Genomic DNA, 27,833 nt, shown 5'->3' with positions numbered 1-27,833 from the left:
CAACATATTTTCCTCCAAGTATGTTCTTTCTCAAGTTTTTCCGACTTTGAAAATGGCACACCTACTCACTTGGGAGCCCATTTGGGAGCTACATATGAATTCCTGCGCATGTCATTCTCATGTGAGCCAAAAGTTAAGTCTGGTCAATACGCCTTCCAAAATACAAATGAAATCTATCATTTTCTCTCCAATTCTACTGACAAAAACTTAATCCAACCACCATTTCCTGCCTGGACAGCCTCAAGAGCTTCCCCACTTTGACTTTTGTTCCCTGCCAACTCATTCTTGAATAGGCAATCAGACTGCTCTTTTTAAAACCAAAAATCTGGTCAGATTACTCTACCACTCAGTCCTTCCATGGGTTCCCACAGCACTTAGAATACAAATTCCTTACCATGGTCTGTGAAGGTCCCTGCCTGCTCCTCTAGCCTCATTTCTTGCTTCTCCTGATAACCTCAACCACTGCTCAGTATACTCTGGATGCTGTGACATTCTGTTTTTCAAATATGCCAAGTGCCTTTCCTAGGTTTCTCTCTGCCTCTGATCCTTTGTGTGGCGGTTTCCTTCTCACGCTTAGAGTTTCGATTTCAACATCATCTCCATATTGAGACCTTCTTCCACTACTCCATTTTGAGATCTTCATCCACTATTGATATTCTTAGTCTAATTTTTTCTTTATCTTTTGATTCTTTTATAGTTATTAGCAAAATTTAGGATAATTTTTCTAAAAATTTATTTTGGTTCTGTCTCTCTCAGAGGGGAGAGGTCATGTATATCTTGGTCATTATTTTACTTATACTGTATATATTTTAAAATTTATGTGTGTATATTATGTGTGTATACATGTATGTGTGTGTGTATCAGTACTTGGTATATAGAGGCTATTCATATTCAGAGCATTCAATAAATGTTTGGTGAATGAGGGACCGCCAAGGGTTAGGGTTCATCAGAACCTGTTGTAATACATATCAGAAAGCATGACGGCTCTGAATACTATTAGGTTAATCTAAAGAGTTTCTTTAAAAAACTTGAAGTACTGAGTCTCCAGACACATGGCAGATGCTCTTTAAAGGAGATCTGCGGGGCATAACCCTGTGATATGCGCCTGAAAAGTCCAACAGGCTCAAATGCTTCTCCTGGAGATTTAAGATGTCAACAGAAGTGATAAGCAGAGGTTTAAGAATTTTGTGTGTATGTTAGGGTTTGGGAGGACTGCTGTAGGTGATGAATTCAGATGTTGCTAAGGAGCCCAGCACCTACTGCACTGTCGGGAGGTACAGAACAACATTGGCATCCTGTACTCGGAAATCTATATTAAAGACTTTGTGATGGTTAATGTGTCAATGTGACTGGGCCATGGGGTGCCCAAAAATGTGGTTAAACATTACTCTGGGTGTGTCTGTGAGGGTGTCTCTGAATGAGATTAACATCTGAATTAGTAGGCTGAGGGAAGCAACTTGCCTTCCTCAGTGTGGGTGGGTGCCATCCAATCAGTGGAAGGCCTAAATAGAACAAAAAGGCCAACCCTCCTCGGAGTAAGGGGGACTTCCTACTGCTTGACTACGAGAGCTGCGACACTGGTCTTTTCCAGCCTTCAGAACGGAACTGAAACACTGGCACTTCCTGGGTCTTAAGCCTGCTGGCCTTCAGATTGGAACTACAGATTGGTACTTCTAGTCTCCAGCTTGCTGATTACAGATCTTAGGACTTGTTAACTTCCATAACTGTGTGAGCCAATTCCTTATAGTAAATCTCTTTCTCTTTGTATATACGGTGAGAAACAGAAGCAACATCCTGTTGGTTGTTTCTTTGAACCCTGACTCATACATACCTGGTTTAGTGTGCTGTGGAGGAAGGAATGGGATTCTGAAAGGAAGGTATAATTTATCCCAATGAAAGGTCATACCAGTATAAAACTATAAGTATCTTGATTGTCAGATGGTGTCTTTTCTAGTTGTATCTGCCACAGTACCTAATACTGAACTTTTTACTTAGTGAGCTTGTTCAACGGGAAGATTATTTCATAGTCCTTTGCCTGTGATATATTTTCAAATCAAAGAAAAAAGTGAAAATCTATTCTTAAAAAACACCATGTCAAAGTTATGGCTACATTTGCCACAACAATTTTGCCCACCAAACAGGTGCTAATGAATGCATGATAACAACTACTGAACAGAATAATTTTGTAAACTTCAAGGACTTATCTTCAAATATATGAAAAGTGGAGAAAGTAGGGAAATTAGTTGTAAGGCACACCTCTTGCAATTGTTAATTAAAAAATACCTACTTATTGTTTTAATATGATGAAGAATTGAACAATTCCAACATATTAAATTATGTAAGGTTTGCTCTATTTATTTAAATCTAATTTTGGAACATAAAGTGCATTTTAATTTATGCACTATGATTTATACAACTTCTTTAAATGCTGATTCCTAATATTCAAAAATTATTTGGATATTTTAAAAATTTTGACCCCAAAATGCACCACTGTGTTTAAAATATATCTAAAGGTGAGATCTTAACCTACTATTAACCATTTCGTTAACTAAAAACCTTAACTCTTTCCTGCACACACAGACCAAAACTACTTTGTGGTGAGACCAACGGCTAGATTTCACTGTTTTGATTCACATGTGTTACTTCACATGGACTTGACTGGTTTGAAGAACTGACGCTCTTTTAAACTGTTGGAAACTCCATCCAAATCTTTAACGGGTGGGCTCTTAAAAAAAATAGTTCTGTAACAAGATAAACAAGAAATTTCAAGTAAACTGTATTTAAAAATAGAGGTTTCTTGTATGAGATTAAATAACAGCTACCAAAAGCCCAGAAATCTTCCTAACTACTCCTTTCTCTTCTACTGCCCTTTGGTATCTTTTTAGCTTTCAACAGAGGGCAAATAGTTTAAAAACATGCCCAAATCTGTAGAGTAAATTATATTTAATTAATAATTACTATTATAAATGTTTCAGAAAAGTTTATAAATATAAACAAGTAGACATGCCATAGACATATCCAACTCAGTACAACTAATTAAAACTATTTTTTCAGTACTAATGTTCATGAGTTCAAAAGTAGCTAATTTATTTTTCATCTGTAACCAAATATTTTATTTACTTTTATACTATAACTAGGTATAACCTATAAGAAAGGAAAACGTACTCTCATTTCATCAAAATATTCCAAACAGAAAACTCTTAGGAACTTAAAAAACTCTAAAAGGACCCAAGATAAGGCAACTACTGACTATGTGTGGTGGGCCACCTATAGGAACCAATACAAATGGAAAGAAAAAAACACTTGGCTGGAAACAAATAACTAGGTTTAATATCCATTTCCTAAGGGAATGATCCTTTATGAGTTAATCCATCTCGACATTATTCAACACTACTCTAGTAGTTAATCAATCCTGTATTTTTTAATGCTATTAAACTTCGTTCATGAACACACATTATGTACTAGGTCAATGAGATTTTAAATACTGGAATGAATATTTATTCCAAATAAGAGCAAATTCTTATTCATCTGTCAGACATTGTTATAAACACTTCATTTCTGTTAACTCATTTAATTTTAATTTAAACCAGCCATATGGAAGTGGGCACACAGTTGCCTAAGGTCACAGGTAGTAAGTGATAAATATTGGGTAAGTGATAAATAATTCAACACTAGTGTTCTGTAAGAAAAAATCTGAACACTATTTGTCCAAGGCACTGATATGGAAGCATCTACCTTTCCAGTCCTCATATGAGCAATCTGATTTAGAGATGGAACAGATAAGCAGCAGCAGCTATGGCACCATATGAGTGTTGCAGCTGTCCCCCACACTGGGAGAGGGCAAGAAACCCAAACCTGTTCTTAGCACAACAGCCACACAACTCTCATCCAGCTGAAGTGAATAAAAATGTGAACTGATGGGGAAATTCTTGAAAGTAGATGTTGAGAAAAAATTTTCAGAACACCTGAAAAACTGAAATTAAAACATTTTCTTCCTCAGCCAGCAATAAGCAACTTTGTATTTATGAAGGCCATCCAAACTCTACAATTATTTTATAGCAGACTGACTTTCTCTGTATAGTTAACTTTTCAACAGTTTTTGTATGAACAAGTGATACAAGAACATAAGAAAGTTGTGATGTACATTATTTATTGCTATAATATTTAAATGTTCACTTATAAAGTACAGTAACTGATACACTGCTAAAATTAAAGGAATAAAAATTACAGGGATAATTCATGCTTAAGAGACTTTTTTCCTGCATTAAGGAAGTTGTTTTTTCATGTATTATCATTTTTGTTTTTTCATGCACTAAGTAAATTTTGTGTTTTAGATAACTAACCATTCATATAAAGAAGGATCTAGGGATCTACTAGGTTTAAAAGAGATAGTGGACAAATAAAAATTAAATATACAGTGAAAACACAAAACAAAACAACTCCAGAGAACAACTCTCTTTTTTAAAGTGTAACCTAAATGTGTGTCCCTAGTCAAATAAGACTGGATGGATCCCTGGAATACCAAGACATCCAACTACTTTCTGCCAAGGAAGACAGGTCTTGAATCTCAAAGGTGCGCCTTGGTTTAAAAAAGCAAAAATTGTTCAGCCTTTTTCTACTCCTCTTTGTGTTGGCAAATGCAAAAGCAGCATGAAACAGCTTTAACACTCAGAAAGATCCCTACCTCTCCAGCTCTCTCAGGACTGAAAATAGTTCTCTGTAGAGACATGAAACCAGAGCTGCCTTCTCCATGTTACAAGTGGGGTCTCCCTAGCAGCTACATTAGTATCTATACTCTAGGACCGAGGAGCCTTTTATGGGGAACTTGAAGTGAGACCAGAGAGTGATGAATCTAAGTTCCACATGTTATCCATATAAGTGAGTCATTATTTTATGTTCATAATTTCTATGTACCAATTATGATATAATTAAGATACCAGGTAAAATGTGTGACTTGGGAAAATATGAAGGCTTGTAACAATTTCTGTAGACCGATCATATGGGGGTTAGGTAACAGAATCTTTAAATTCTTTCCAACTAGAAAATTCCATAATTATATGAATTATTTAGGACCTGTGTGCACACTGCAAATATTTCAACCTTGTTTTATTATTTGTTCATAGTCTACATAGCACAATAATTTCATGCATATTTTGGCATGACTGGCAGTATACTCAATTCAGAATCCTTGCAAATATTTTGAGTTTTCTTTTTTTCTTTAATTGACGAACTCATTTAATCCTCACAATCACCTTTTGAGATAGATGCCTTTACTATTTTCTATTTACAGTTGAGGAAACTGAGTCCCAGAACAATTAACTTGTTTAAGGTCATACAGCTGTTAAATATTAGGGCTTTGCAGCATTTTTAACTAATCTTAAAATATATGTCAACACTTAATAGGTGTTGGGCCTCTAAGAGTTTTAAAAAGTCACTTCAGAATCTAAAATTTTCAAGACCAGAAATTTACAATGACTTAGCTACATTGTAGTCAAATTTGTATCCATACCTCACTGAAAAGGCTTCCATTCACATATGAAATCCAGAGTTTCCAGAAGTTAGGCAGCTGACTTAAAACAAGCTTGGTCAATTTTTCAACAAATGCCACCCGGTGGGGAGTTTTGTATCTCCATGCTAAGGAGAGAAAAGAATAAAATATTCTGAAAATACTTTTGAATCAAGAATAAAAATCTGTCTCAACATATTGCTGCTCCCCCATCGAAAAATATGCGCCACTCTGGCTGCGTAGTTTTAATTTGCTGATAGAGCAATATTTCCTTTTTCATATAACACTACCAAAACCTGCTGGCACGGAGAAAACACTCTCACCAGAGGTCCCTGCTTTTCTCAAAGGGGGATGTCAGGCAGGGGAGAGGCAGGCAAGTCCAGAGGGCACAGCAGCAGAAGTAGGGAGGGCTTCACAGAGGTGGATGCTTTGGCTTTTCAACCTTGTTGTCTTCAGGATGTTATATTTCTCTTCAAAAAGTCATGCCTCAAAACAACAAAGTACTGCAAAGACAGGGCTGCTCCATGGCTGATAAGTCTGAGGCTAATATCAACTTCTCAGAAATACCACTATACACCCTATGTGGTGAAAATTCAGTAAGAAGTCAAATTATCACAAAGGAACATATTTAAGCACAATTATGTAATGAAGAACTCTTCCTATAACAAAGAAATTTAAGAAAAATAAAAATATTAAAGCCTCTTGGGTTAAATATAATTTAATGTAGTTATTGTAGTAAGTGGGAAATAAGGTCTTAAAGATTTCTTATGGGAAGAATAAGTGTGGGAATAAAAACAAATGCAGTAATTCAGTAAACATTAATCACTTTTCCAATCTCTTGTCTTTCTTTACTGCACTCTATACTGTTTCCTCTTCCCTCCATGGCCTGCTTCCTGGCCTTCCTGTTTTGCTTCAGAACCTCCAACAGGTGCAGAGAAGAGGCATCCCCACTGTCTAATTTCACAGCAATGATGAGAAGCACTTTTGGGGTCAACTTCTAACTTCTATTCAAAGACAGGTCAGGAAGGGTGATTTTCATTAATTCCTTCACCAACAACTACTAGCTCCCTTTTGAAATACTCCCCGGCAGAAAGTTTTATTGTTAATACAGTTGTAATTCTAGCAGGAGGAAGGGGTATTTTATTTATGTCAAAATGTTTAATAATTTTGACAATATATGATCAGAAAAGAACTTAAAAGGTATACAGTGAAAAGTCCACCTTCCACCCTCATCCCCCATTGCCCAGCTCAAAACTCCTGCCTTAAGAAACCACTGTTACTAGTTTCTTGGATTTTTTTCTGAAATATCTTTTATATGTACAAGCAAACAGAAATATGTGTTCACCCCTCACCCAAATGTTCTTTTACATAAATGAAAGCATACTAAATACACTCTTTTGACACTTACTTTTTTTTTTTTTTCATTTAACAACAAATCCTGGAGTTCTTCCATATTCATATATAAACGATTCCTCTTTGTCTTCCCCCAGTCACATAGTATTTCACATTTTGGAATTATGATAATTTAATAAGTCCCTTTCTAATGGACAAGACTGTTTCAAAGCTTTTGTAGTTAACATTAATGCTTCAAATAATAACCTGTACCTCAGCATTTAAGTATATGTGCAAGTACAGATGCTCCACAACTTACATGGGCTTAGGTCCCAATAAACCCATTATAAGTTGAAAATACTGTAAGTCAAAAATGCATTTAATATACCTAGCTACCAAACATTACAGCTTAGCTTAGCCTAGCCTATCTTAACCATGCACAGAAGCCAATATTCAAAAAACACTGGCAACATAGTACACTGCAGAGTACTGGCTGTTTACCCTCAAGACTGCCTGGCTGACTGAGAGCTGCGGCTCACTGCTGCTGCCCAGAATCACAAGACAGTATCATAATGCATATCTCAAGCCCAGGGAAAAAAATCAAAATTCAAAATTCGAAGTATGGTTTCTACTGAATGTATGTATCGCTCTCATGCCATCATAAAGTTGAAAAATTGATAAGTTGAACCAACATTAAGTCGGGACCAACTGATTAAGTACAGAATAAATTCTCAGAACAGGAATTGCTGGGTCCAATAGTACATGGAATTGTAATTTTGATATGTATTATTAAATTGACCTCTACAGAGATTATTTACACATCCACAGGCAACACTTGAAAGTTGCAGCTTCCTTGTAACCTCAGCAATGAACAAAGAGAACACATAAAACCCCAAACAGTAAACATGGGTGGGGGTGTTGCCAAACTAGTGTAACACTGTAGTGTTACAATGCCTTTTTCATTTTTATTGTGAGTGAGGTTGAGTACCTCTTCATATGCTTCGGAGCCATTCAAACTTCCTTTTTATGACCTACAGAACCTCTTTCTTTATTATTCTTTGTCTATGTTATGAGTTGTGGCAAAAACTTTAAATTCAGTTGTCATATATGGGAAAGGCATGGTTCTTTATGTAGGGACACACTGTAATTTGTACTGATTAATTCATCCAGTATTTATTGAATGTCCACTGTGTGCTAATTCTGTGGCTGCACTCCAAAGTCTGTCTATCATGCACACCATAAATACTGAACAGGGCAGATCTCTGCCTTCACAGAGCCTACAACTGAATAGCCAGCCAATGAAAGGAGTCCTACTGGTAATATTACATGAGCCTAATGAGACAAAAGGTATATTTCATCTGAAGACAGAACTGAAACAGATTAACCAAATACAAATAAACACTAACTGCTTTCCAAATGTCAGGCAGCATGCTACACAGCTTACATACTACAGGCCGTGGTATATTTTGGGTCAATGACAAGGTAAAAAATCAGACAAGAGAATCTAAAAACTGAAGCATTGTATCAAGTAGACTCTTACAGGGTTTATTCCCCCAAATTAATGTTTCAAATGATCTGAGCGCCTCCATGCTGCTATAGTGACCATTATCCCTGTTGTGACAAACTCATCTGGTATCTTTATCTCACATGTTCTTTGCAGGGCTTGTCTTCACTGGGAAATTAAAGTGAAAAAAACCTAAGCTGAACCCAAGTCCTCATTGGCTCTGAAACTGGACAAGCTCTGTGTAGTCTAGCCTGGCTTACCACACATCCTGATTTTCTACATATATGTGTGTGTGTGTACATATATATACACACATATATATATATGTGTGTGTGTGTGTGTGTGTGTGTGTGTGTGTATATACACATATATATGTGTGTGTATATATACATATATATGTGTGTATGTGTGTATATACACACACACACATATATATGTATGTGTACACATATATATGTGTGTGTGTATATACATATATATGTGTGTGTGTGTGTGTGTATACACACACACACACATATATGTATGGTTAATACACACATATATATATGTGTATATATATACACACACACACACATATATATAGACACACACATATATATATAGACACACACACACACACACACATAGACACTTTATCTCAAAGATCAGTCTGTCCATCCCATACAAAAATAAGTAATATTGCCTTTTCACCAATTTAAAAGAAAAATTCTTTTTGAAAGCCACAAAGTAAATGAACAGAAAGTAAACAACTACTCTCTTGTTCAATTCATCAATTACATAACTATTCAAACTGAAATGATTTTACGATAGGAAAAGTATTTGGGCAATTATAAGTAAAAACATAAACGAATTCCAAAAGCTTCCAAAAAGATTCCTTCAGCTGAATCTTTGTTTAGCAGATTAATTGGTAAAATTATTTTATCTGAATTCATCTTAATATGAAGTATTAAAATAGCTACTAAATAGTACTGCCAGATAATCATATTGAGTTGGAAGTTCTGCAACTACTTAATGTGTTAGCACTCAATCATCAAGGTTCTTGGAAAACAGGTGGATTCCTCTAGCATTCTGCCTAGTGACAGAGAACAATTCTTAGTCTTTGTTCTTTTTTTCTTTTTTAAGTTTATTGGGGTAACATTGGTTAATACAATTATATAATTTTCAGATGTGCACTGTCATTTGACATCTGTATATTCTATTGTGTGTTTATGACCCGAAGTCCAGTTTTCTTCAGCTACCATATATTTGATCCCCTTTACCCACTTCACCCTCCACTTAACCCCTATATTTGATCCACTTTACACATCTACCTCCCCTCTTCTCCCTGACCCTACTAATAACCACTACTCTATAGTCCTCTGGTAACCACTAGTCTATAGTCCATGTCCATAAATCTCTGTTTGTTTGTCCTGCTCATTTGTTGCTTTTAGGTTTATATCCCACATATAAGTGATATGTGATTTTCAACTTTTTCTGTCTGGCTTATTTCGCTTAGCATGATTATCTCAAAGTCCATCCATGTTGTCGCAAATGGCAGTATTTCATCTCTCCTTATGGCTGAGTGATATTCCATTGTATATATGTACCACAGCTTCTTTAGCCAATCATCTGTCGTAGGATACTTCGGTTGCTTCCATGTCCTGGCCACTGTGAATAATGCTGCTATGAACATCAGTGTGCAAATATCTTTTTGGATATGGGTTTTCAAGTCTTTGGGGTAAATTCCTAAGAGGGATTGCTAGATCATATGGTAAATAAATTCTGAGTTTTTTGAGGAACCTCCATACTGTTTTCCACAGTGGCTGTACCAATTTGCAGTCCCACCAGCAGTGCATGAGGGTTTCTTCTTCTCCACATTTTCTCTAACATTTGTTATTACTTGTCCTGTTGATTATAGCTATTCTTACAGGTGTGAGATGGTATCTCATTGTGGTTTTGATCTGCATTTCCCTAATACCTAGCGATGTTGAGCATCTTTTCATATGTTAGCCATTTGTATGTCCTCTAGGGAGCAGTGTCTGTTCAGGTTCTCTGCCCATTTTTTGACGTGGTCATTTGTTTTTGTTGTTGTTGTTATTATTGAGATGTATGAGTTGTATGTATCAGAGAATATGGTTGTATATTTTGGATTTAGGTCTTTATCGGAGGTGTTGCTGGCAAATATATTTTCCCATTCAGATGGTTCTCTCTTTACCTTGTTGACGATTTCTTTTGCTGAGCAGAAACATTTTAGTTTAGTCCTATTTATTTATTTTAGCTTTTACTTCCCTTGCTTTTGAGGTCAAATTCATAAAATCCTCTTAAATCCAAGGTCCTTGCGTTTATTAGTTCCTATTTTATCTTCTATGCATTTTATTGTTTCAGGTCTCATATTTAGGTCCTTAATCCATTTTGAGTTAATTTTGGTATGTGGTAATAGACAACAGTCTAATTTCATTCTTTTGCAGGTGGCTTTCCAGTTTTCCCAGCATCATTTATTGAAGAGGCTTTCCTTTCTCCAATGTATGTTTTTGGCTTCTTTGTCGAAAAGTATTTGCCCAGATAAATATGGGTTTACTTCTGGATTCTTGATTCTGTTCCACTGGTCTGTGGGTCTGTTTTGCTGCCAATACCATGCCGTTTTGATTACTGTCGCTTTGAAGTATAATTTGAAGTCAGGCAGAATGATGCCTCCAGCCTCGTTTTTTATTCTCAGGATGGCTTTGTGCTTCCATATAAGTCTGATGATTTTTTGTTCTATTTCTTTAAAAATTGCCAATGAGATTTTGATGAGGATTGCATTAAATTTTTATAATGCTTTAGGTAATAAGGTCATTTTACCTATGTTGATTCTTTCAAACCAAGAACACGAAATATCTTTCCATTTCTTTGTGTCTTCTTCGATTTCTGTTAATAGGGTCTTATAGTTTTCATTATATAGGTCCTTCACTTGTTTCTATAAATTTATTCTTAGGCATTTCATTCTTTTTGTTGCAATTGCAAAAGGAATTATTTTTTCCACTTCTTTTTCTGACACTTCATTATTAGAGTATAGGAAAGCTGTGGATATTTGAACATTGATTTTCGTGTCCAGAAACTTTACTGTATTTGCTTATTGTTTCTAGTAGTGTTTTTGTGGAGTCTTTAAGGTTTTCTATATAGAGAATCATGTCATCCACAAATAGTGACAGTTCGACTTCTTTGTATCCTATTTGGATGCATTTTATATCTTTCTCATATCTAATTGCAGTCACTAGGACCTCCAATATTACGTTGAATAACAGTGGCGATAGTGGACAGCCTTGGCTTGTTCCTGATCTTAAAGGGAAGGTTTTTAGTTTTTCACCATTAAGTATAATGTTGGCTTGTCATAGATGGCCTTTATTATGTTAAGGTATTTTCCTTCTATACTGATTTTGTTAATAAATGGGTGCCGTATCTTGTTGAAGGCTTTTTCTGCATCTATTGATATGATCATATCATTCTTATTCTTTAATTTGTTTATGTGGTATATCGCATTAATTAATTTGTGTATGATGAACCAACTATCCCTGTGCCCCTGGGATGAAGCCAACTTGATCATGTTGTATAATCTTTTTAATATGTTGCTGTATTCGGTTCACTAGTATCTTATTTAGGATTTTTGCATCTGTGTTCATGAGAGATATTGGTCTGTAGTTTTCTTTCTTTGTGTTATCTTTACCAGGTGTTGGTATCAGAGTGATACTGGCCTCATAAAATGGGTTGGGGAGTATTGCCTCCTCTTCGATTATTTGGAAGAGTTTGAGGAGAATAGGTATTACGTCTTCTTTGAATGTTTGGAAGAATTCACTGGTGAAGCCATCTGGTCCTGGACTTTTACTTTTTGGTAGATTTTTGATGATTGTTTCAATTTCCATACTGCTGATTGGTTTATTTAGATTTTCCAGTTCTTCTTGATTCAGTCTAGGAAGGTTGTATTTTTCTAACTAGTGGTCCATTTCTTCTAGGTTATTAAATTTGGTGTGATATACCTTTTCATTGTATTCTTGTATGATCCTTTGTATTTCTGTGATGTCAGTCATAATTTCCCTTCTTTCATCCTTGATTTTGTTGATTTGTGTCTTTTTTTTTTTTTGGTGAGTCTAGCCAGGGGTTTGTCAATTTTATTAACCTTCTCAAAGAACTAGCTCTTTGTTGCATTTATTTTTTCTATTGTTTTGTTGTTGTTGTTGTTTTCAATTGCATTTATTTCTGCTCTAATTTTGATTATTTCTTTCCTTCTGCTGACTTTAGGCTTCATTTGTTCTTTCTTTTCCAGTTTTTAAAGATGAAGTATTAGGTTGTTTGTTAGGGCTCATTTTTGTTTTTGAAGATAGGCCTGTTATTATATGAGCTTTCCTCATATGATCGCTTTTGCTGTGTCCTAAAATTTTGATATGTTGTACTATTATTGTCATTTGTTTCTATGTATCTCTTGATCTCTCTTTTGATATCTTTTCTGACCCAGTTATTCTTCAGTAGCGTGTTGTTTAATCTCCATGTATTTGTGGTTCTTCCTGATTTCTTTTTGCAGTTGATCTCTAGTTTTAAAGCAGTATGATTAGAGAATATGGTTGGTATAATTTCAAACGTCTTTTATTTGTTGAAGCTATCTCTGTGTCCCAGTATGTGGTTGATTCTTGAGAATGTTCCATGTGCACTAGAAAAGAATGTATAAGCAGCTGTTTTAGGATGAAAGGCTCTGTAAATGTCAATTATGTCTAGTTGGTCTAATGTGTCATTTAAGGATTTTATTTCCTTATTGATTTTCTGCTTGGATGATCTGTCCATATCCGACAGTGGGATATTTAGGTCCCCTACTAAGATAGTGCTTTGGTCTGTTTCTCCCTTTAGTTCTGTTAGTAATTGCTTTATGCATCTTGGTGCTCCTTGACTGGGAACATAGATATTAATAAGTGTTATGTCTTCTTGGTGCATGATTCCATTTATCATTACGAAGTGCCCCTCAGTATCTTTCTTTACCATTTTTATTATGAAGTCTATTTCATCCAATATTAATACCTTTACTCTCACCTTTCTCTGAATGCCATTTGCTTGAAATATCATTTTCCACCCTTTCACTTTGAGTCTATATTTGTCTTTGTAGCTGAGATGTGTCTCCTGACACATCTCAGGGTTTTGTTTTTTGATCTCAGGGTTTTGTTTTTTGATCTCTGGGTTTTGTTTTTTGATGCATTCTGCATCTCTGTGCCTTTTTTTTTGGTGAGTTCAATCCATTTACGTTTACGGTGATTTTTGAAATAAGAATTCTTCTTATAGACATTTTTTTTGCTTTCTGGCAGTTCGGTGTTTCCATTGCTTCTTTGCCCTTGTGTTTCTGTTTTATTTATTCAGGTTAGTTTGTGGGTTTTGCCTCTGGTTCTTGTTTTATGTTATATACTTCAGTTCTGAAATCTTTGGCATGTGGTTACCATTATGAATATGAAAAGGACAGTTATATAAATATAGTCATCTATTTTCTTCTGTGTGTGCCTTATTTCCATTCCCCTTTACAGATCTGGATCTTTTAATCCTCTCCTTTTCAGTCTTTGTTATCTCTATTTGTTCCTATGTATGCTGAATGTTCATTATTATCTTGTTATAACAATTTTCTTATTATTTAAGTTTATAATGTTCTTTGTAAGGGTTGCACTCCTCTGCTTCTATTTGCATGATAGTCACTTTAGTCCTTATTAAGTTTTTTATTTTTTGTCATTTTGTTTTAGGGAAACTGACCCCTTTCAGTATTTCCTGTAGTGCAGGCCTCATTGTGGAGAATTCCCTGAGTTTTTGTATGTCTGGAATAAGCCTTAATTTCTCCTTCATATCTAAAGGAGAACTAAGTTGGATACATTATTCTAGGCTGGTAGTTCCTTTTACTCAGTAGTTTAAATATTTGATTCTATTCCTTTCTTGCTTGTAACATTTGTGCTAAGAAGTATGAGGATAATCTAATGGGTTTACTTTTAATAAGTTATCATTTTTTTTCCTCCCTGGCTGCCTTGAGAATTCTATCTTTGTTGTTGATTTTTGATAACTTTAATACAATATATCTAGGTGAAGGCCTTTTTGAGTTGAGATAATTGGGTGTTCTGTTGACTTCTTGAATTCATTAGATTTGGGAAATTCTCATTCACTATTTGTCTGAAAGTGCTTTCTAGTTCCTGCTCCTTTTCTTCGCCTTCGATAATGCCCATTATTCTTATGTTTCCTCTCCTAATGGAATCAGCTAGTTTAATTTCTCTTTAATTATTTTTCATTCTTCAATTTCTCTCTTCTTTTTACTTCTAGATTTCTGTCTTCGATATCACTGATCTGTTCCTCCATTTGGACGACTCTATTTCCCAAGCTTGCTATTTCATTTTTCAACTCTTGCAGTTTGTTTTTTATCTCCAGAAGATCTATTCTGGTTTTTTGAGAGTTTCGATCTCCTTGCTCTGCTAATCTATATTTTTAATTCCTGAAATTGTTGATATGACTCATTTCAGAACTCCTTGAGTTTCCTTGAGAAGTACCATCTTGAAGTCTCTGTCATTTAAGTTGTATATTTCTATGTCTGTAAGCTTATTTTCTGGAGATTTTTCTCTTTCTTTAGAGATGCCTTGTCACCTTGGTTGCTCATGGTGTTTAATGGAGTATTTCTCCACCTGAGCATTAATAGAAGTGTATTCTGCTGTTTTTCCAGAAAGGTTTATTATATAAAGGTCTCTCTTTAGCCTGTTGCAAAGAAGGCTTTTCCTTTGGTTTCCAGTAGGTGGTGTCTAAGCCTCTTGGATCCCTGCTTTATTTAAAGCCTTAAAATACCTTTCTTAAACATTTTCTTATAGATATTTAATCACACTAGCTACCCTCAGTTTCAGTGCCTGTCAGTTTTAGCAAAAGTCTCGGCAGCGTTTGCTCAGATTCCCCTGGGGTTCCATGGTGATTAGTTTCGGAGTGTATGGGGGAGGGGCTCTCTGGGTTGGGGTTTGGGGGCTGCAGCTCAGCCTCGCTTTTGCAACTGGGGCCATTAAAAATCAACTATTGTTTCTCTGCGGTCCTGTCCTGTTTCTCTGTTTTCCGCCCAGCGCAAAGAGCTTACAGCAGTCCCAGGCAGGGCTGTTAAGGGATGTTCCTGCACCTTCACCCCTCCCCATACTGCAGGGAGCTCGGGCAGCTGTGAGGCAGCTTCTTTATTTCTCCCAGTCTACCACCCGACACCCGGGGTTCTGACCTGTGGTAGCTCTTATGTGCAGACCCCACGCTCAGACGTGCTGGTGTGCAGTTTAGGTGTTTTTTGTTGAGTTTTAGGTGTTCAGCTTATTGCTGTTTCAAGGGGAGAGATCTGGAGACATCTCTCACTACCCCATGCTTCCACAAAAGTTGAACAATTCTTAGTCTTGTGTTTCATTTGATCTTTTGATTACTAGCAGATTCTTTATACGATTTATGTATGTATGTAATAAGAATCCTTTCCCCTCATTCTTTCTAAGTCTACTTCACCTAAATTCTGATCATTATAATTAAAAAACAATTTTGGATTTTCTTACTGAATCAAACATGTCCTGGTTAATTCCCATACACTATATCACTAACAGAAGAAATTCAAGAGTTATTTCCTAAGACTGATGAAAAAAACGTAAGAGGGAAATGGCAGGAATGTACAATTTTTTTTCTGATAGAAATTAGAAGTATGTGGGCCCATAAATTTTGCTTTGATTATATATAAAAATTCAGTTTCTTCTACTTTAATAATGCCTATTATTTTACCATAAGCAATCTTTCATAATGTTCCAATTTCGAGTAACAATTTTAGGGAAAATAAATTTGGATTATATTATGCTTCTAGCCATGTTGGAGTAAGAATCAGATTTAACCTACAGTCAAAAACAACTAGAAAACTGGGAGATATATAAATAAACAACTGTTACCAGACATTGAACAACAGGAAAGGGAAATGAGCGGTGAATCCACAGTTGCCTTGGTTTTCTGCCTGCAGACAATTTCTAGACAACAGAAGCAAAGGGAGGAGAAACATAAATAAAGCTCAGTGGCCTTTCTGAGTTGGATTTTAAAGAGGTAGAAGTAACTGGAAAATGCATGGAAGAATTCTAGAAAAGAGGGAGGAGCTACATTAAAATCTTCATAAAAGTCTTTTTAAGCCTTTACTGAGTAGTATGTCATGCATATGTGGTGTAAGGTCAAGGATTTCTGGAGGTCAGAAAGAGCAGGGAGACTTTCTAGTTCTTAACAACCTGAGAACATAGTCCTCATCAATTACCTGGGCCATTCAGTAGAGACCCAACAGGTCATGCCTAGGTAGTAGGGCTGAAGTATCCTTAGGATGAAGGCAACTCTAGACCTGCACTAGCAAACTTAACAGTAGGCCTTGAATGGATCAAATTTCTTGATAAGTAACTGATAAAACGAAGTCTAGTACTCTTAAAAACAAAACAACAAAACCCAGACACAATACTGGATATTCACAGTGGCTGAGAAAACATAAAAACAATTAGCCATACCAAAAGGCAGGGAAATGTGAACCATAACCAAAACGGAACTTCTAGCGACGAAAAATACACTATCTAAAATATTTAGGTTAGACATTGCAGATAAAAGATCAGAGAAGTTGAAGCCATAACAATTGACTCCATAAGGAAGCACAAAGCAGAAAAATTGGGGAGTTGGGGAAAGAGCCTATTAGCCTAACATACACGTAACTGTAGTGCCAGAAAATAGAAAATATTTGAGAAAATTGTGGCCAAATAATTTTTCAAATTTGATGAAAATTTCAAGAATTTGATAAAATAGATCCAAGAAGCTTGACAAAACCTAGGTAGTCTAAATCTGAACTGTTCAAGGTGATATAATTCATTATAGTCAGCCTCAAGTATAAATTCTAATTTATTTTACTCTATTAACATGCCCATAACCGGTGACAGTGAATTACATAAGAAGACGGAAGGAGTTATGTGGAGGGTTTTTAGACCTGATATATTTATCCTACTAATTAAAGGAAGAAAATATTTTTTAAAAACTCTGGTAGACTACACTCCAGGGTCAGACCCTGGGTATATATGCTTAGAGGGCTACGCTGTACCACAGTATGCAGAAGCAAACATTTCTGTTCTTCCATTGTTTATACTAGTGTTTGGCTGGCTGGGTGAATGGCAACAGGACAAAATGAAGGAATATCAAGAGTCATGGAAGCCTTGCATTTGGTACAAATGAATCATCTAATTTCAAGGCGTTCTTATGATGAACATTCATTCATATTTATTAACAAAAACTTGAAAAAAAAATTCCTTACTCTAACATTTATAAGAATAACATAAAATACTTCCAAATAAATTTTAGAGGTATTTGAATTTAATGTAAAGTGCTTTTATACTCTATTTATTTGGATTCTTATTTCTATTGTTGAAGTTATAAATAACCAGTGACTAACGGCATCCTATTGACACACGAATGCATTATAACCAATATATTTTATATCTCATATAGGTAAATAAAACAATAAATAAATAACAGCTTTAGAAAGTTAAGATATATAACATAGTTAGAATTTGAGATGCTTTATCTCATGAAAAAAGACTAGCAAATAATTTAGTTACCAAGTAATCCATTCCAAACCAAATTTTAAAATTCATTGAAAAGGTGTCTTTCTCTGTACTGATTACAGAAATTACTTTTGTTGCCAATTTCATCTTAAAGATGTTCTCACAGAATTTTTTCTGTGGCATATTTTTAAAAATTAAACCACAGAAAAAACTAGAGTTTAAATATGTGGAATAAACATTGACTGTGGCCAATAACTTACTAAAAAAATCAAATGGCCTATATTTAACGTATAATGTAAAATGCATTTTAATTATTTATACTTAATTACTTGTAATTATTTACATTTATTTATTCATATTTAATCACATTTTTAATAATTTAAAAAAATTAAATACTTTACATTTAATTACTTGAGAAGTAGAAGAGATAATGGTCAATAATATTTAGCAGTAGTAACACAACTAATGGACTTCCCCAAGAGAAAAATGTTTGAAATTATATAAGTATAAATTTCAAAGACAAAGTGGGAGAAGTATACTTACTGTCATCTCGACCAGACTGAAAGCTGCTGCCCCTCTTCAGTGATGCTGTCTGACTAAGATGGCCCAACACTAAGGGACGTACATCATTATCCACATCCAGCATGGTATTGTGGAGTCCTGGAATATCTGGAAGAGAAAGGTGACATTCTCTTAGGTTCTACATGTGCATACTTAGTTTACCGAATGGACTGCTTCTCTGAGTTATTTCTTGAGTTTTTTGTTCCATTCTTTCAAATTTCCCTAAATAACTTTTAAAAGTCATTCCCACTATGACAGATTTGGAGGATTCAATCCATTACTCTGGCTTAATATAGAGAGATAACAAATTGTGGAGTAAAACTTATGCATCATTTTAGACTGTATGTTCAGCAAAACTAGGGAGGGGGCTGTTCCAGGAAAAAAAAAAAAAGTATGAGAAATCATTTTTTAAAAAACAAATTGGCACTTGAAAAGGAAGTTGTAGAGTTCTGACTCTTTTAATAGAGAGGAGTTATAGTACAAATCTTTGACTTTTCCCTTAAAATTTAAATCCCCAAATCCCATTTCTTTCTTTCTTTGTGTTGTGGGATTTGCTTCTTTATATCTACCCCTGATGCCAGCCAACTAGTTTGGATCCTAGAAATTTAAGATGCATTTTCTCTGTATGAAAATGCATCTTACATTTCTCTGCCTTATTTCCTATCCTCTCTGCCAAAATGGCCTTACTCATTCCTCCTCTACATCAACTTAAACTCTCCTCCTTAAAATACAACTTGAATTATAGCTACCCCATAAAGTATTACCCATCTCTGAATCAGAATACTATCTTCTTAAGGATAAAGATTAAATAACATATCTCTGTCCATAGTCATTAGACATTCTGCAAATAACTCCCTCAATATATACTGAGTGACTGATATCAAATTATTCAATAAAAACTCTATTCCTTATTTTACAAGTTAAAAGAACTGTAAAAGCTTATAGATTCGTTATTAGGTAGAAAAGATAAAACACATTTATAAAATAATAATTTTATGCTACTGATAATGTTAGCTATTCACTAATACTGAACAAGTATTTACTGAACATCTCCTATGTGCCAGGAACTATACCGGCCCTGGGGATGAGGTGAATGAATGAAAGATAAGTCCTTGTTCTCAAGGTGTTTACATTCTGGTGATGGAGGCAGAAATAAAGCAACGAATAAATTAAAAAATACAGTAAAAAGAGCTATGGAGGCTCTTCCTACCATGAGACACTTAACATGATACAATATGAGATATCTCCCCATATCCTCACAAATTCTACCAGCTAGGTTTTACAGAAATAGAAATTAAATCATTTAAACATATTTTTTTAGTGGGACACAATCTCACTGAACACTTAACTGTGTTTCAACTACTGTGCTAAATGCTTTATTTGCATGCATTTCTACTTTAGAAAACATATCTATGAGAAGACTCATATAATTCAATACTTTAAGAAAACAGAGTAAAAGAATATAATGAAGAAATAATACTTTTTCATACTTGATTTTTTTCTACATTAAAGAGGAAGTCGTGTGGAAGCTTTACTGATTTACGACATTTTCGTTAAAGTTTATATAGTCAGCATTGCTATTAATTGTAGAATTTAGGAAATTAATATCAAAATACCAAGTTTCTGACACACCTTAAAAGTATGTATAAAGGGGATTGAACTTAGTAACACTTAAAAAATTTATATAAAAATGTGTAATTTATATAAAATGTATAATTTATATAAAATGTATAATTTATATAAAAAGGTGGAAGAAGAGAATGCTTTAATTTAAAATGTTACATGTTACTCTTAAAGGTTTCAGAACTATAAATTTTTGACTAAAAAGGAAAAGACTTCCTAGTTTCCTAGAAACACACTACATACCATTCCTACAAAAAATTCAACTACTATTGTTTAAGTAATTCCTCAGAAAAAGTTTTTCCATATAACTAGTACATTAATAACTTTAATTTAAATGGTTTAAGATTAAGACATTTATGTAGTTTAAGTAAATCTTGAATTTGAAAACTGTTAAAAGATTGAATTACTTTTCTCTTTAATAAAATAAACTGTATTAAGAATATGCTTTTCTTCTATTAGAAACCCTAGTGTCATGTTCTATGACATTAGGAAAAGAAAGTTTAACATGAACTCATTTCTTAATTGGTAATGTCAAATTACCAGCAAGTTCGCTACAGCAGCAGGAAGCTAGAACAGCATATACACCCTCAGGACTAACTAGCATTCGAAACAAATCTGCAAAATGTATTTTTCCTGAGTGACCAGAAGATAGCGCTTCAGCACTGCACAAAAATGCACAAGCCCAGAAAACTAAATTAACTCAGAAATGTTTCTCTCTTTCCCATTCTACTCTTTTTCTCTGTTAAAAAAAAAAAAAAAAGGTCTTACGATAAGTTATCTTACAGTGAATTAGGAGGATTTAAAATGAAAACATTTTAAATCTCAGTTGTCAGAAATTATTATCTATCTATCTATCTATCTATCTTAAAAACTTGAGGATTCTATGACTCCTTTTAAACATAAATTACGTGACTTGGTAGTTCTACCTTACAAAATTACTAGAAATATGAAGTGGTTTTGATAACAAAGCATTACTAAAAAGAACCTCCCGAAAAGATGAAAAAACAGGAAAAACAATTTCTGTAGCAAAATCAGCAAAAGGTTTTAAAGTATCTTACAAGAAATCAGTTTATTTTCTCTTCTTTTATCTCACAATATGATAGCAATATCTCTTGATGTGTTTAAGAGATACACATACATTATACAAAACATGGTTATAAATGAGAATATGAATAATTATGAAGTTTTATAATATCATGCATTGATTTATGTGAAGACCACATGCAACTGAAAACGATATTACTTAGTATATTTTCTCTGAAAACCTAAATTATCTGCCCCTTAATATCCAGCTATGGACAGTATTCAACTGCACGTACACTTCTGTTTTTTCATTAGAATGTCAGCTTCCAATGGGACATTATGCAGGTGACACAGACTAAAGTTTTTATAAAACTGCACTTGACAATTCTTTTTCAAACTTAATACTGCATTAAAATGAGAAGTCATTGGCTTTTTGACAGTAAATTTTCTCCAGAAATGAATTGTTTCTATGATTATTCTCTAGATGGAAAAAACTTTATAAAGCCTTTTATCAAACAGGATTATATCCTTTCCACCTTCATTTGTGCTAAGACTAACAAATTGTTCTCCATATTTGAAACTGGGGCAGGGTTTAATACTACCCAAGAGTCTCATGAACTATGCAATTGGTATGAGGTTTTGCATCTAGTTTGAGAAGTCATAAAAGGTCTATGCTTTATCACCTACAAAAATCAGGGCTTGAAATTATGCAATTTTTAAAGACTTTTTCAGTTATAAAATTCTGATACTAGTACATAAAGTTTAAATCTGAAACTTTAAATCACCCCTGAGAACAAAATGGAAAATAGACTTATTTTGCTCACTATTTCTACCATTTAGGACACTGATTAATGGTATTATCTAACTGTATAAAAAGTCTGCCTCTACACAGAGGAGCAATGTGAAAACTAATCCTTAAAAGGACATCAAGAAAATATTAAAGGCAATAAAAAAAAAAGAAACAGTGAAAACATCAGAATTACAGAGTATTTTTTATTATGCACCCTACAGCTTGGATATTTTAATGACATTTAACAGAGTAACCAATAAATACACTCAAATAAATGCTTATAAGATCAAAATTATTTGGTTTTCATGATTAGTTATTAACAAGCTGAAACATTTGCTATTTTTTTTCCCAACAGCTGCGAGATTTCTACTAAAGTTTTATGCTAACCTACAGATCTGGAAAGACCTTCTGCAAAGCTCAAAAACTTACATTAAAATATTGATTCCTACAAAAAACTGATAGTATCTTTAAGAAGACTATAGAAAATAATTATTATACCTAGTATTCTATAAGTCTTCTAGGAAACCTTAATCACATATCAGTCAAATCCTTCAACTCACGATGTACAAGTTTTTCCTATTTTAAATGCGAATATGTCAATATTTGCTTAAAAGACCTTATATAAATAACATAAAGGGCAGAAGAGACTTTTCTTCAGCAAAGCCTGCGAACATGTAGCCAGGTGAGTAAGTTCACTATATTTTCTCATCCTTCAAGCCTCTTGCAGCAAGTTTTCTCACAGTCTACAATAGAGTGAAGAATACTGTTCTATAGCTCTCTGACTCTCAGAAGGGTAGCTGACTTCCTTACTGCCCTTAAACACCTTTGAACACATTATCCTGAGCACAGCAGGCCCTTGTCCCAGGCACAGTACGACCACCCACTGCTGCTTGTTGACCAAACGCACGGGGCCAGGAGCCTCCACAGACACAAGCAGGATGGGATTCCTTTCAAGCACAACACACAGAAGAATTTCACTGCCGATGCTGGCGGGGGATGGGGGGTGGGGGGGGCAGGGGATGGGCAAGGGCAGCTATATCAAGGCAGAATTACTAATTCCTCACAAACTAGACCTCTGCCAACAGATAAAAATGTTCTTTTTGATCTTATGCTCCTATATATACATATTTAAAGTTTCTATAGGAGCATTTTCTCAATTTAAAGGGGATTATTTAATCTAAATTAAACAAAAAGAGACATATTTAACATACCTCACTTCACTTTTTAGGGTATCAGGTTCCAGCCAACAATTCTGATATGTATTTTAACATCATTGAAAACAATAGTTAAAGAAAGGAATACTATTTTAAAAGCAAAACTACAGGTGTGAACTTTGAAGAAGCATTTATTAACTAACAGTGACTATATAGGCAAACTATATAGGTATAAAAAGCTGGATAGGTGAATAAAACAAAATTATTTGTTTTTATTAAAGTACTATACTTTTCTTGAAATTATACATATATATAGATATATAGATTTAAGTAAAGACATGCTTAGAATATATAATAGCATTATTATAAAAATGACAATGCAGAATTAAAATATTCGTAATGTGAATATTTAAATTACCCACTTATGCTAGCATTCGATGTGTGCCTAATGTTTACTGTCAAAAATATTTTTTCTCTTAAGGATAGGGGACATGGTTTAGACTTGAAATGGCTACCAGCTGCAAGAAGTCTTCTTCCAGATATACAGTGAGCCAAGACAGTAGAAAAGAACCAGCTGCTAAGATAAGTTGAAAAGGTCCTTTTGACATAAGTCTTGTTGGCCTGTCTGATCTAACAAAGATAGTTCATTCAATGTAAGGTGATGAGAATCTAGTATAAAATAGAAGAAACAAGGAAAGAGAACTTAAATCCAACTCTTTCCTACGATATTCAACAGCTGTTATTTTACTACGCAGGATCTACAAATGAACACTATGCTATTCAAAACGTAAATCAAATTCTCAACTCTTAAATTACTGACTTTTTAAAAAACTACTTAAATTACCAATATTAATTACCAGCCTTAATGTTAATTTGGAAGCTAAAATTCTTTTCAAATTAAATTAAAAAAATCTACAATCATTATGTAAAAGCCGGCTAATCTGCATTCAGGTAATTAACTGCTTATATAAACTTATTCTATTTATAAACAACAGTGACAATTTCTAATAGTATGCATTAGAAAGTCTAATGGTATACAATTAATTGTAAATCTAATTCATGGCACACTGAATATCACCAGGGATTTTTTCTCTTGCTGAAAAGACAAAGAAAGGGAAAAGAAAATCAGACCACCACTTTGATATTTTTGCAATCATAAATTGGTACTTTTCTTCTACTTCTCTCCTGAATCTACCTTCTTCTATATACCTTATAGCTTATAAATCTCAAAGCAAATAAATTCTCACTAGAAGCCTTTAGATGCACTTCATCTTCCAAAGCCAATTTAAAAATACTCTGTAGTCACAATATGCAAAAGAACAAGTGTGCAGATAAAGCTGGGGCTGCGTAATCTACATCAAAAAGGAATTACTTATAGGGAAACAGCAAAAATCAAAATAATTTCTCATATCAGTACTTGCTGAAGTTGTGCATTTCCTTTTTTTCTTTTAAGTCAACTTCTATTATTCTGGGTTCAGACTGTTATGATAAACATTCAAGAAAGAAATTATTTTTAATCTCCAGAAAATAAACTTCATTAAAAAACCTTGCTAATGTACAGCCTCATTATAACAACTTTAAAATGAAAATGATAATTTTATTAAAATATTTAATATGTGTATAACAACACATTTTTACTATCTTTTTAATAACCATGGACATATTTTTCTAGTCCTATAGAAAATTTGATCAATCATTGTCAGTTTTCTAATGGAAGTTAAAATTTAATCTAGTGTACAGGAAGTCTGCCTAACCTCACATTATGGAAATATCAGAATTATATTTATTAACCCCACTAATTAAAAAAATTATGAGTTATGTATACAAAGGTCAAGAAATATCAAGAAAAATATAGTTTAGCTGTATTGTGTAAACTCAAAATTGTGTTAACTGGTTCAGGCTGGGGAAAAAATCAAACTCTTTTATTAGTATTTAAGCTTTAAAGATGAGTTTTTAAAATGTTAATCTTTAAATGAATATATGAGGATAAATGGCAAAGTGTGTTTAAGATACAATTGCAAAATATAATTTATGCATGTATTTTACGACTTTTGAGTTGGAAATATGTATAGTTTTTTTATATTTTAAGATCACTGGATAAACATTTTATTGCAGCAAGTAATTAATCTAATAATCTACTCAAATGTTTGAAATAATAGAGTAGATACTAAGCACAGCCTCTAAAATATTATTATTTTTCTTCAATAACTAACTGATTCAGAATAAAACTTTCAGGTATGACATATATCTAAGTTTTCAGAGAGAATCTGAGCCACATATATTTCCTTCTGTTGTGTGACTATTTTAAAGAATCTTGATTACTTAACTTATTGCTCCTATTCTAAATATCCCTTAATGTGCCCCTATTCTAATATGTGTTTTTGGGAAGTTCTAATTAAGCATGTATCTGAAAGAAGGGAATAATTACTCTGTGAGCAGGCTGATGCCTTTTCCCTCAAATTATTAAATATAGCCAACATATATTTTAAGACCTAAACACATTTTTAGAACAAAGAAAAAAATACCTTTGAAGGCTAACTTTAAAAGTCCTGTTTGAGGATATCAGTAGGGGGTTAACCAAAGGCTTTTACTGGCAAGAAACATGAAGACTTAGTCTAATTTTGGATCCAGTTCACTGGAATTTTAAGAGACAAATGACATTTCTTATAAGATGGTAAAAGTTTCTCATATGTAACAATTCAGAACACAGGACTACTCTGACTATAGAGGAACAGAAGTAAATGGTTAACTGGTTCAGGCTGGGAAAAAAATCAAACTCTTTTATTAGTATTTAAGCTTTAAAGATGAGTTTTTAAAATGTTAATCTTTAAATGAATATATGAGGATAAATGGCAAAGTGTGTTTAAGATACAATGGTAATCTCCTATTCTTATGTCCTAGTGTTTTTAATATGGAAGATGCCATCCACTTGGTTCAGTATATGTGTGTATGTGTGTGTATGTGTGTGTATGTGTATGTGTGTGTGTGGGGGGGGGTATGTATTATTACTATAAAAATTAGAATCCAGAGAAATATCTACTGCCATGCTCATAAAAAATATCAACCTTATGACCTACCTCTTCTGACAAATACTTCATACACAAAAAAAAATCTGTCTTGGAAAAGGTAGCTTTGTTATACAGGATTGCTGTCTCTGAAAATCTAAAATCTATCAACATCTTTGCTCAAGAAATTTTCTCTGAAGTCCACAACATTAAATAGAATTAACATTTTCTCCCAAAACTACCATGTAAAGACTTTAAGACAAAAAAAAAAAAAAATTGTATGTTAATTAAATGTCTGCATAAATATCGGCCTGACTTAAAAATACGTAAGAAACATTTTTCTGTCAGAAATATTTACAGTCTATTTAAATTTTGTATTTTATTTCACGAGACTGTCTCAACTCTTAACCACTGTTATACCTCTGGGTTTACTTAAGTAATTACAACCATTTCACTTCTCCAATGGTAAAGTCCAAGTACAGATTTCCAGTAACGATGGCAGAGTAGGAAAACACTGTGTTTGTCTCCTTTCACGACCATGTCAAAATTACAATTAAAGAACAATCATCATTGAAAATCATCTGAAATCTAGCTGAATCGAAGTCTTACAACTAAAGACATATAGAAGAAGCTACCACAAGACAGGTAGGAGGGGCAAAGACATAGAACAGGCTGGTCCCACATTCACATTAGGCAATTGAAAATTGGGAAGGATATCTCAGCTGCGGAGGGCCCCTAGAAGAGTGAGAAATTCCAGCCCCGCACCAGGATCCCTAGAGTCCAGGGTTCCACTGCTGGGAAGAGAAGTCCCCACAACTTCTGGCTATGAAAACCAATCAGAGATTATGGCTGAGTGAGATGGAGGGCTGCTGGAGTTCCTCTTAAAGGGCCAACAAATGGACTTATTCGCTTATGGACACATTTGCTCTGAGCTCCAGCACTGGGCAGCAGCTTGAAAGGTGCCAGGGACATACTGGGAAGAAATGGATTATCTGGCTTCAGGGTGAAGGCTGGAAGGGCAGCTTTCTCCCAGGCAGAAGTGCTGGCAGAAGGCAATGTTTCTTGGTTGAGTCCTCCCAGCATTGAGTGTGCACTCAGGTGGGTGTCATATCCAAGTCTCCATCAACCTGGCTAACATCGGTCACCCCATCCTGGTTATCACTGAAATACCTACCACACCACCCAACTTGCAGGCCTACTCAAGATGCTTCCAGTGGTTCTTCCATGCAAATGGCCTGTCTTGTTTCATGCTGTGGACTTTCCTAAAATCTCTCAAAGGTTCATAAAATCCAAACAGGCAGCATCTGGCCTCTGCATGCCCTATATGTCTTGCTAAGCAGCCGCAAGCCTGACACTAGTGGAGGCTGGCCAGCTTCAGTTCACAGTTTGGCCTCTCAAAGCACCTCCAAGTCCAGCATGGGTGGCAGCCATCTGAGGATTGCTTAGGGGCTCATGTCAGGTGGTCACAAGCAGGGCACAGGCTGCAGCTGAACTTGGCTTGTGATGGGGGCCCTCCCAGGAAGCCCCAGGGCCTACATGCCCAGTGCTAGATTCAGACCTAGCTGGAGCACCACCCAGGGCCACATCCTAGGACGACATACCCAAAGGGCGGACTAGGCAGGTACCAGAGCTCTGCTAAAGCCAGTCCTGCTCAACAGCTCCTTCCCCATATTCGCCGGTCAGTCCTCACAATGAATCAGCCTGCGGGTCAATCCTCCCACTGACATGCAAACCAAGGCTCCTATAACAGGAAGGCCACATACAACCCACTCAAGAGACACACCTGCAGCACCCAG

General features: G+C 34.7%; 1 protein-coding gene across 4 annotated transcripts in view; it reads right to left on the bottom strand.

The window, feature by feature from the left end:
• EXOC2 (exocyst complex component 2) overlaps positions 1 to 27,833 on the bottom strand; it is a 205,444-nt gene that overhangs the window by 84,540 nt on the left and 93,071 nt on the right. For all 4 annotated transcript variants that reach the window (XM_039869477.1, XM_039869476.1, XM_039869478.1 and 1 more), the window contains exons 12-13: positions 18,425 to 18,550; positions 5,510 to 5,634 (exon numbers count right to left, since the gene is read on the bottom strand). In XM_039869477.1, coding sequence (XP_039725411.1) covers positions 5,510 to 5,634; positions 18,425 to 18,550 — 251 coding nt within the window. The remainder of the gene's footprint in view (positions 1 to 5,509; positions 5,635 to 18,424; positions 18,551 to 27,833) is intronic.

The sequence above is a fragment of the Pteropus medius genome, unplaced genomic scaffold (genome assembly GCF_902729225.1).
Source record: "Pteropus medius unplaced genomic scaffold, Ma_sr-lr_union100, whole genome shotgun sequence".
NCBI classification, from domain to species: Eukaryota; Metazoa; Chordata; class Mammalia; order Chiroptera; family Pteropodidae; genus Pteropus; species Pteropus medius.
This window is presented reverse-complemented; position numbering and strand designations above follow the sequence as displayed.